General features: G+C 43.4%; 1 protein-coding gene across 2 annotated transcripts; it reads left to right on the top strand.

Annotated features, from left to right (window-relative positions):
• The first annotated feature begins 1,185 nt into the window (after positions 1 to 1,185).
• Positions 1,186 to 10,841, top strand: WEE1 (WEE1 G2 checkpoint kinase). Of its 2 annotated transcripts, none has more exons than XM_083839989.1 (11): positions 1,186 to 1,897; positions 3,921 to 4,129; positions 4,462 to 4,540; positions 4,624 to 4,796; positions 5,500 to 5,621; positions 6,266 to 6,412; positions 6,799 to 6,894; positions 6,971 to 7,056; positions 7,290 to 7,460; positions 7,547 to 7,692; positions 9,465 to 10,841. In XM_083839989.1, the coding sequence occupies exons 1-11, from the start codon at positions 1,337 to 1,339 to the stop codon at positions 9,613 to 9,615; spliced, it is 1,941 nt and encodes a 646-aa protein (XP_083696115.1). In that variant the 5' UTR covers positions 1,186 to 1,336; the 3' UTR covers positions 9,616 to 10,841. The 2 variants fall into 2 exon arrangements, with proteins under 2 accessions (XP_083696115.1, XP_083696116.1); XM_083839990.1 differs by having other exon boundaries at positions 1,190 to 1,897; positions 4,474 to 4,540.
• Positions 10,842 to 11,346: the final 505 nt, after the last annotated feature.

The raw sequence follows: 11,346 nt of genomic DNA, 5'->3' as shown, positions 1-11,346 counted from the left end.
GAGATCAGCCCATTGAAAAGGAAACAGCGAACAACAGAAACATGGTTAAGTACAAACTTTATTCTTTATTGGCTGTGTGTTTTAATGCATTGTCTTATCAGGTTTCAGACTCAGTCTGTGCTCTTTGTAGAAATGTCCCTTTTGTAGCAGATCAGTTTTGGTGGTGAGGCTGGCAGGGGGCACCAGCTAACATCATCAGGGCTGTTCTGTTCTGCAGGGTCAGAGCATCCCACATGGCCTCCTCACCTCTCAGGAAAGTGAACCTGTGGTACCGCCCCCATATTTAGGGGATAAGAGACTGGGGAGGCTGACAGGAACTCAGCAGGGATATGCACCTGACTTTCTGTGGGTTGCTTGGGCTCCTGTGGATGTAAACATCAAGATTTGTCAGGACCTTTGTTACTCGAGCAATTTGTTTTAAGGTGATCTGGTACAGAAGAGAGACTGGCAGTTTTATTGGGTTGCATGTAATCAAGGTAGTACAAGACAAAAGGAAGTGGGGAGATGAAGTTGTGGCATCTGTCAGGGGATTGCTTGTCTGATTAATGGCACCTGCTGCACGTCACATTTGCTGCGCTGGGACTTTTTGGTCCTTTTTAAAAAGGTCTTGTGGAAACTATTAGTGACATCTTGGGCTGCTGTGTTTGAGGCTCCTATTTCTGGGTGTGTTTAAATCAGATGAATCACTTTATCTGAAGTGGATTAGAACGCTGATTGGCTCAAAAAAAAAAGTGTCTTTAACTAGCCTAAAAGGCGTTGTTACCGCTTTAGGGCACACAAAACAGTTTTGGAGTGCAAAAATTTGGCTGCGAAGCGGGGCCTCCCGCAGGGCACAGGCTGGAAGCAGGCGGACCAGGGTCCCTCAGGCCCCCAGCCACGCGCCCGCCGTTGCCGGGCGGAGCCGCCAAGATGGCGGCGGGCCGCGGGTCACGGGCCGCGCGCCGCACAGGGCGGACGTGTCCGTGCGGGCGCCGCAGGGCCGGTGTCGGGTGGCGAGCCCCGCCCCCCTCCAACCGCCCCTGGGCGGCTCGCGCCCGGCCCCGCCCCCTCGGCTCTCCGCGTTCGCGCCAAAGCGCCCCGTGACGCCACCGTGTGTGGCTGCGCCCCCGCCCTCCGTGTTTTCAAACCGAGGGGGCGGGCGTGATTGGCTGGCGTGCGCGCCACGTGACTAACGGTCGCGGGAAAGCCGCGGAGTCCGAACGGCGCGAGGCGAGCCGAGCCGTGCCGAACCGGGGCAGCGCCGCGCCCAGCAGCCGCTACCGCGCCCGGGGCCGTAGCGCGCCGGGGGGCAGCGCAGCGGCGGCGGGGAGCGGGGCTCGCAGCGCAGCGGGCCGCCATGAGCTTCCTCAGCCTGCAGCAGGCGGCGCCGCCGCGGCGGGTGTCGGCCCGGCGGGCGGCCGCCCCGATCCGTCAGAAGCTGCTGTTCCTGAGCGGCCACAGCGACTGCGAGGAGGAGGAGGAGGACGAGGAGGAGGAGGGCGGCAGCAGCGGCAACAGCACCGGCGAGGACTCGGCCTTCCAGGAGGCGGACTCGCCGCTCTCGGTGGCTCGCACCCCGGCGCGGGGCGACCCGCCCCTGCTGGAGGAGGAGGAGGAGGAGGAGGAGATGGAGCCCGCGGCGGCGCCGCTGCCGGACGAGGGGGACTCGTGGGAGGAGGAAGGGTTCGGCTCCTCGCCGGTCAAGTCGCCCGGAGCCTACTTCATGGCCGGCTCGCCCTCGCCGCCGCCTCCCCACAAGGGCCGGCGCTACGGGGGGCGCTCCCCGCCGCACCTGGCGGCGGGCGGCTACCGGCCGCGGAGCGAGGAGCCCGGCTCGCCGCTGCCCGACTACCCCGGCACCCCGCCCCACAAGACCTTCCGCAAGCTGCGCCTCTTCGACACGCCGCACACCCCCAAGGTGAGGCACCCGCGGCCGTTACTTGGGGGGGGTGGTAACGGGGCCTTACTCCCCCCGGGCCGGGCGTTGGGGGGGCCGGGCCGGGAGGTGCCGGCCGGCAGAAGTTGGCGGCGGCCCGGGGAGCCGCGGCGGCGCGGCCGTTGGGTTGCGTGTTGGGTTGCGTGTTGGGTTATGTAAGGCGCGGCCCCGAGGCGGAGGCCGCAGCGGCGCCCCCTCGGCACGGCGGGGTGAGGAGGAGCGCGGTGTCCTGCCGGGAGCCTCTGAGAGGCTGGCGGAGAAATGCCGTGTGTCCGCCGCGTTCCTGGGAAAGGCTGGGTAACGGTGAAAGGAGAACGTCAAACGCCTTAATACCGCTACGTTACGTGAGGGCGTTTGGACCTTTACTACTAAAAAGTCAAACCTTGAACGGGAATGTGCTGCTTCGTGTTTACCAGCAAGTCGTTGCGTCTTGTTTGAGTACTGGAGTAGCACCATGTGCCAGCGCAAGTGCAGCGTCTGCGTTTTTCTGCGTCGAATTTGGGAGACTGAGCAGCCAGAGATGTCGTTAAACTGACGGGTTTGAAAGCTTAAAGGGATAGGTAGCTCTTAAGACTGTCAGCGACAGACGTTTGGAAGGCATTTCAATTTGTGATCTCGATGCTCACCTAAAACACGAAAATATATAAACATAGTGCATTTAAATCCAGTGATAGTAGTCTTGCTTTCTTTGTTACTTTCCACATAATCCTTTGGGAGTAGCCTAACGATAATCCCTGTGGATGACCTCCCAGGGGTCTATAGACTACCCACTGAAAACAAGTAAGCATAAGGAGGGCAACCTTAATTTTTTTTTCCTCTCTGGCTCTGGTGTTTGTTATTCTTCTCAGCTTCTGTCCCAAATGAGGTTTCAAAGGTAGCTTAGTAACCCTGTTTAGAAATAGGAAAATGGGAGATGATCTTAAGTCAGGAGCAAACACTTTAGAGATGCCAGAGTCGTGTGTATTGTGACACTTAAAAGTAACATCTTAACACTGTGTTTCAATGGAATTATTGAGTTAGGTGCCCAGATCAGGAAAAATAGTTGGTTAAGTTACCCAGTGGAAATACTGAAATGTGTTGAGACTCCACTGAGACTTGAAGGTCTTCATCTAGTCTAGGGTTGGAGAGTACAGTTGGATTCCCAAAGTACAAACCTTATTCTCTGTGGTGCTTTAGACTTGAGATATGTCAGTTCTTTATGTGATAAGACGTTGCTAGGATGAGGTGATGCTCATGCTTGTGATCCAAGAGGTCACTGGTTAGCATCCTTACGAGGGTGTGGGAGACTCAGGTGCAAACTTCTCTACGTAACTAGGAGAGATCTGATCACGTGCCCAGAAAATGCCTGATGGATTACTGCCCAAAATATCTACTCTGAATATTGTACTGGAAGTGCAACGGTTTCATGTGTGATATTGTTCCGGCGTTGCTGCTTCAGTCTGTCCTCCTGTGGTGATTCAGTGAGACTGATGTCACTGAATAGTGCTGTCAGTTCTTGAGCAAGTGTTGTAGATCCATTGAGGCTTCTGCAGCAGTATTAAATCTTTGATATAGTGTTCTTTTTAAGCTTGCTATCTTAAGTTTGTGATAACCAAAGGTACTTTCTATATTTAGTCTAACTTTTATATCTTTTATATGAAAATCGTGGCAATACAACACAGCATGGTCCATGAATTTCATCTCTGATTGTTTCATGAACTTAGAACGGTCCATGGGGAAGGCTGGGTGATGACTTGATTAAAGACAGAACATTTCTCTCATCATCATTCCTATCTTTTCAAAATTATTTCAACATTTAATGTTTTCTTTAACTGTTTTTGTGTGAAGTGTAAAGCCTCATAGCGTCTGTGGAATTTTTTGATGGAAATGCAGGCATTGTTTAAACAACTCATGCTTGCTTTGAATAGACAGCATTGCAATAATGACTTTCAAACATGACATGACTATTTGTGTCTAAAGCAACGTTGAGCTCATAAATGTCTCATTATTATTATTTTAAATACAGAGTTTGCTCTCTAAAGCACAAGGACTAGGTTCCAGCTCAGTCAAACTTCGAGGGGGCTCTTTATTTATGAATGTTGGGAAGTCGGAGAAGCGAGATTCTGATATCAGACAAACACCTCATGTGAACATTAATCCCTTCACTCCTGATTCCATGTTCCTGCATAACTCTGAAGGACAGTGTCGGAGGAGAAAGAGAACGCACTGGAATGAGTGAGAAATTTATATCTTTCCTTGTAACACTTACCCTTAAAACTGTTTTAGCTGCAAAAGTTCTGTTAAGAATTGCTTCTGTGAAATTATTTTTCCTTCCAAATCTGTTAGTGATGCAAGATAGAGCTCTTGGAGTATCTGCTTTTTATGAAGGGTTTTGTTAGTATGAGTTTTTTATGGTTTTATGATTATGAGCTTGTGCTTATAAATATCTAGTGTTTAATTAGACTAAACTTGGGTAGTATGGGAGGATTGGATTTAAAAAAAAAAAACAACTGCTAGACTTCAATTTTAAGTTTCTTAAGCTGTATTAATTCTGTAAAAATAACTAGTGTGAATTTCAGCTCTTGCGGAGAAGACATGGAAGCAAGTGATGGAGAGCTTGAGGATGAAACTATCAGACCTGCTAAGGTAATTAACCTTTAGAACTTGGTACAAAGTTTGGCAATTCATGTATTTGCATGTGTAAGTATTTTTCTTTCTGATCTTTACAGAGGATCACAATAACAGAAAGTAATATGAAGTCACGGTATGCAACCGAATTTCATGAGTTGGAGAAGATTGGATCCGGTGAATTTGGTTCTGTGTTTAAATGTGTGAAGAGGCTTGATGGCTGTATTTATGCTATAAAGCGATCTAAGAAACCCTTAGCTGGCTCAGTGGACGAGTGAGTATTTCCTGCTCTTAAAACATGCTTTTTGGTGCTTTTTCCTTCCATGTTGCTTTGTATCAGTATCTAGAGAAGGCATTTATGATAAAATCATAAATATACTTCAATTAAATGTAAAACAGTAGGATACAGTTCTGAAGTCGTTTTACATTTCTTCTTTGAATACTGCTCAAACTTTGGGAGGAAAGTTTACTGAACTCCAACAGAGATTTGTCCCGAAATTTCTGAGTGGAAACAGATTGTCCTCACCTGGAAAGTAAAAGAAATGCTTGCTTGCATTAATGGTAGGAGGTACTATATGAAACTGCAGCAGTGATCCTTTGAGATGTGAAAGGAAAACAATACTCCCACGTTCCTGTCAAGTTTAAGTGACATGCAGATCGAAAGCTTGCTGCGGACAGTGGTTGGAAAGTAAGTAATGCAAGCGGCAGTTGCCTCAAGAATCATCTGCAACAAAGCCTGTGTTTTAATGTTTCACGTTGCTTGGTCTTTTAATGCAATATAAATGGCTTTGGCTGTTTGGATGTAAATACAAATCCAACATAAGGTTCTGCAGAACTGAACGTGAAGATTTTAGTTAGAGACCTGTGCTGGAAGAGTGGCGTGATATTTTAATAAGTGTTTATGTAAAGCTGAAATTGAACTAATTTCACTTCATAATATTCCTGTGCGCTGTTATTTTTTTGTGTGACTGTAACAGGCAAAATGCTTTAAGAGAGGTCTATGCACACGCAGTTCTGGGGCAGCATTCACACGTAGTAAGATACTACTCTGCATGGGCAGAAGATGATCATATGCTCATACAGAATGAATATTGCAATGGTAAGTAAAAATCGATTGTTCTGAACTTGCTTTAAAAATCTGTTTGTTTTTTTGAAGATAGACAGGTATCTCTACACATCCCTAGTGCTAAGTAGGAATTTACATCCTTATGCATAGCTCATATTATTATTGTCTGAAGTGGGTCTATATGTTCCTTTCTATTGCAAAGGGCATACTGGATAAATGAAACAATAATTTACAAAATTGCAAAGTCTTCAGTGTTCAAGAATATTGGAACTGCTGCTCACAAATGCCTCAGTGTAAAGTAGTTAATTCTTCTGTATGATAGCTCAAGCTGGAATACAGAGAAAAAAGTTTCCCTTGAAAAGGGCGCAGTTGCTGTGGCTGATATCCTGCCAGAGATCTGAAAGAGGACTAGAGTCCTTTTCCTTTGTGTTTTGATATCCTGTTAATTTACATGGCAACTGCAGTAGACTTCACAGAAGAAAAATAATTTTAGTATATTACACGGCTATAAAGAGAGGGGATACAGCAATCCCTGTGTATCATCAGCAAATTTTTGGTGATAGGTTCACTGCTGATTTTGGAAGTCAGTTGTATTTACTTTTGGAAGCCAGTTATCATTATTTTCTGAACTGTTTGATTATAAATAAATAAATACTTTTTATTTAATGTTGTTTTAGGTGGCAGTTTAGCAGATGCCATAAGTGAAAATTACAGGAATATGCGTTATTTTACTGAGCCAGAGCTGAAGGACCTACTACTTCAGGTGGCTCGAGGCTTAAAGTACATTCATTCGATGTCGCTGGTACACATGGATATTAAACCTAGTAAGTGTGTAAACTGGTTTACTCTATTGACAGGTTCCTCAGTTAATGTAATCTGTAGAGAAATGAGCAGTTAACCACACCTTATTAACTGTAAATTCTTTACTGAAGTCTTAAGTAGCAGTACAAAGATGTCAGTTATAAAATTGGCTAGCAAACTTGTAACTGTTGATGAATTTATCTTGGGTCTTTTTTGTGTAATTAACTCTTTCTTGCACAACGCTTGGCTTCACTTCCTGCAGAGTGTGTGTGTGTGCACGTTGTAATTTCTTGTTCTACAAGCTGGGTATGCAACTGAAATTTCTGTGTGGCTAAAACAAACCGATAAAAACAGATGAAGTAAAAAATTGGACTCAAATGTGTTTTTTAACAGTTCTGCTCTTTTACAGGTAACATCTTCATATCCAGGACATCAGTCCCAAGTACGACTTCAGAAGAAGGAGATGATGATGAGTGGTCATCTGATAGAGTCATATTTAAAATAGGTACGAAGCAGCACACTTGTGCTTAAGAGTTGCATCATTTTATGTCTTCTGAGAAATAACGCTATGTTTTTTGCAGGTGATCTTGGTCATGTAACTCGAGTATCTAGTCCACAAGTGGAGGAAGGTGACAGCCGTTTTCTTGCAAATGAAGTCCTACAAGAGGTAGCTATCCTACTTGTAGAAAATAGTCATGTTAGGTCTGCATGCTGTTTTCATTAGGGTAATGATTTGTTGTCTGCCACTTCCTTGCTGAAATAAACTTCCTAGATGGTATCTCCCCAAACGCTAGTCGGAATGTAATAGCATGGATGTGTTTGGTGTTGCATAATCTAGCTGAGGTTTGTTTTTATACTGGGTAGTATCTATAGTAAATTTATTTTTCTTTATTTTTAAAGAACTACACTCATTTGCCAAAAGCAGATATTTTTGCTCTTGCTCTGACTGTTGTCTGCGCTGCTGGGGCTGAACCGCTTCCAACTAATGGGGACCAATGGCATGAAATTCGACAAGGAAAACTACCGAGAATACCACAAGTGCTTTCTCAAGAATTGCTAGATCTACTAAAAGTAAGAACTCTTGTTCCAGTGACTCTCTGATTAGTGTAATTTACTGTATTACTGGCCTTAACTAGAATGACTTTATTTTTTCCAAGGTTATGATTAATCCTGATCCAGAGAAAAGACCTTCAGCTGTGGCACTAGTCAAGCATTCAGTGCTGCTCTCTGCTGCAAAAAAGAGTGCAGAGCAGCTGAGGATAGAACTGAATGCTGAAAAATTCAAAAACTCACTCTTGCAGAAGTAAGTAATTCCTTGGGATCCTTAAATGTAACTTAACTTCTAATGGTTCTTTATATGCTTTTACGGTTGACTGTGGAAAGAGTAATATGACGAGTTGTGCAGTTATTTAAGGATGGGTTTCTCAAGGTAACTTGCTTGTATTAAGGGGTGGTGTTTTTTTTTTTTGGGGGGTGGGGGTGGGGTGGGGAGTTGGCTTTTCTAATGCTTTGTGAAGGCAAAACCTGCCTGCAGTTTCATCCTTACAAAAATAACTGTAAAGTAAAGCTAAGAATAATTTGAAAAGAACACTTACCCATAGTAACTTTCAGGCGGGATAGTGTTCCATAAAGTAGTTCAGGTAGGATTACTTTTAGGGAAGAATGGAAGAATATTTTAAAACTGAATTTCCCAGTAATGGTTTGGTGGTTGGTTGTGTGCACGGATGTGCGTGTATGACCGACCTCCAGTCATTAGGGAAGCTGATTTAAAAAAAAAAAAATTCTTTCAGTGGACTGGCATAGTGATAACATGGAGAGGATTAGATGGAGCACTGGTGTAAATGAACAGTACTTGAACAAGAATGGGACTAGCCAACTAAAACTTAAAAACTAAATACAAACTTAAAGCTAAATACATCTATACCAATATATAATGTGCTTGAAAAACTTGCTCTTGCTTCGGAGATGAGGTGTAAAGTGAGATTACAAGTCATAATAGTTAGGATAGAGAAAATTCTCTGAGGGGTAGCTTGGGATAAGATGACGTACGGGGGAATCCTTGCATTTTACTGTATATGAGCACTTAAAGGAGAGAAGGGTTATGGGGGAAATCCTTGATAAGGATAACTTTGCTCTTTAGTCAGACTATTTCATAGTTACGTATCTTGAGTTTTGTTTAACTTAGTCCTCAGACTGAGTATTGGTAATTCTCTGAAACAGAACACTTGGCAGAATGTTATATAGGGACAATGGTCTTTGCCACCTTCAGTGTTACAGCCTTGCAGTAATAGGCTCAAATTTTTGTTAGGCAAACAAGATTTATGTGGTGATAGGTTTTTGATGTGGTATGCAAGAGGAAAAGGATGCTTCCTGAGTTGTCTGTTGCTAGTTATGTTTCATTTAAGAGTGTGTCTGCTTGCCTGAGTCTTCCACGGGAGTTTCAGTTGTGGCTGAACATTTCATTTGAGGGAGCTTCTGTAATTAGCTTTTCACTTGTTGATCATAGGACTTGTACTAGGAAGTAAACAACATCCTATAATCTTGTAATTGATACATAAGATAGAGTGGAATAAATTCTTTTGATACCAGGTCAGTGATCAATACTGTAGGTAACCTTCTTTCAATCATAAAACATAGTAATTTTTTCCACCTCACTTATCATTGTGACAAACTGAATTGCAATGGGAAAAACGTAAGGTTAGAAAGACTAGTGTTCTGTGTTGCAGCCACACTTCCAGTGATAGCAAGTATTTTGCCTGTTGCAAATATAAGCTATAGCAAGCTAAAGATTTTCAGATCAAAGCTGCTGAGCTGCTCATAAAAATCTGGATTTCAAAATTTGACCAAGATATGTGAATTTGTCGTCCTTTCTTTTGAAAGGGGAAAGAGGTATCTAGGCAAGTAAGGAACGTTGGTGTTTTGTCCTGTGGGTTTAAGTATCATTTGCATCTGTTTGTCTTAATGTGGCCTGAATTGATGGCAAGTCTTGTTGTAATTTCTCTGAAAATGTCACTTGCTGTGACATGCCTGTAGTTCCTACTGATTATTGCGTGTGTGACTTCCAATGTCTTGCAGAGAGCTGAAGAAGGCACAGATGGCAAAGGCCGCAGCTGAGGAACGAGCACTGTTCACTGACAGAATGACAACTAGATCTACGACACAAAATAGACCATCTCGACTCATTGGAAAGAAAATGAACCGCTCAGTTAGTCTTACTATATACTGAACTATGAAGCCTGAAAGAACTACTGAGGATGGCTATAGCATCTCTGCTGGACTGAAGCCTTAAGGAGTTGAAGGAAGCATTAAATTCCTGGTTTCTTGTCCTGTCTTAGATCAGTGTCACTAGTTTTACAGGAATTGCTTCTGGGTTTTTAATATCAACAATATGGCTGATTAGCTGTATTAACTGTTGGAGATAATGGACTTGGTCACTATCTGTCCGTAGAGGATCCTGGATGTTAATCCATAAACCTTTCAGTTACACTGTTAGATGTTACATCGTCCCAGGGTTAACCACTATAGTGGTGTGCTGCTTTTTAGTGTTACAGCATTGTAATGAGAAGTACTGTCCCTAATGATCTTTAAGAGGGAGGGAAGGGGCATTGCTGTGTTACTGATTTTGGAGCGGAGGGGAATAAATTTTGAAAGACGGGCTTTAAGGCCACCTACACTCAAAGTACCTGATGTCAGGTAACCTTTTATTGTGAATTTTATTTGTATATTCAACTGGGAGCACTTTGTAGGCATTGCGTAAACCACAGCTTAGAAACCTGTGGAATTAAGTGCCGCGTGGAACTGCTGCTATTTTAGTGTTTTGTCCTTGCTGTAAACTGTAGCATTAAAACAATCATTATTGTGTTAATAGGCTTCTTGTTAAAACAATTACGTGAAACAAATCTAAGCTGCATTTTAGTGAAGGCAGCATTTCTCTCTTGAAGCTAGTGCATTGTGAAATAATGCACCAATTTAATATTTGGACTCTGTATTAGTGTAGTGCAATTGTTTATGTCTTGGCTGTTGATGTTTTGTAATCCTTTCTAATAAGGTTCTCTAAATGTTGGTATTCTCTTCAGTTTTTCATTCTTGAGGCTCTTGTATATTTTTTATGTTGGAGTACTTGTAAATAATTGTTTAGTGTAAGTGTTCAGGTTGTTCTTCATTGTTTATGTACATAAGTTTGATTGTGCTTATATAGTATACTATACTAAAACTGCAGTCTGAGATGCCAACAGACAAAGTTTAACTGTTCAGTTTTAAGTTCCAGTATGAACCAAATGTGTCTGTCAAAACTTACACTGATGCTGGCTGACAGATGTTGCTGAAAATAGAACTGTTCTAATTTCTGGCTTATCTCTTCATTAATTTTAGTTTAAACTGTGTTTCCCATTTGTGCTCTATTTGTTCTTACTAGTGTTGAATTTGAATATTAAAGTTAAAAGTTGTGTTTAATAGTGTCTATTGCTTATTTAAACTTGATATTTGTGGAAATAAAACGTTGACTCAGGAATATACCACAGCAAGTCCCGATTAGATTTGCTTCCTGTTCCTGCCTAGTGCTTGTGGTTCCCTGTCAGGAGAGTGGGACTCACTGATAGTTGTTGGGACAAAAGCACCAGTCTGTGTGCGCTAGTGTATATCGACTGCCGTCTGTCTCTACAACTTCAGGAACGGTACTTAGCCAGTTGGAAAGCTGAAACCTGTGGACGATTTGAACTGAGACGTGACTGTGAAGATGGAATACTAGATGAAACTGCAAAGAAAGACCTACTGGGCCTGAGGTAAGGAGGCATGAATACCCATGCATTGTTGAGAATGGGGAGAGAAGGGTGGTGGAGGGACTGAATAGCTTACGGAGGACAATAATGACAAGTTTTCTGTAGCACGGACATAAAATATTCATGTATATGTATTACTGTATTAAAATCCCATGTAAAGAGAGATGCAGTAAAAGTAC

This window comes from Anser anser, assembly GCF_964211835.1.
Source record: "Anser anser genome assembly, chromosome: 5".
NCBI lineage: Eukaryota > Metazoa > Chordata > Aves > Anseriformes > Anatidae > Anser > Anser anser.
Note: the sequence above shows the minus strand (reverse complement) of the source record. Positions and strands in the feature narration are given on the sequence as shown.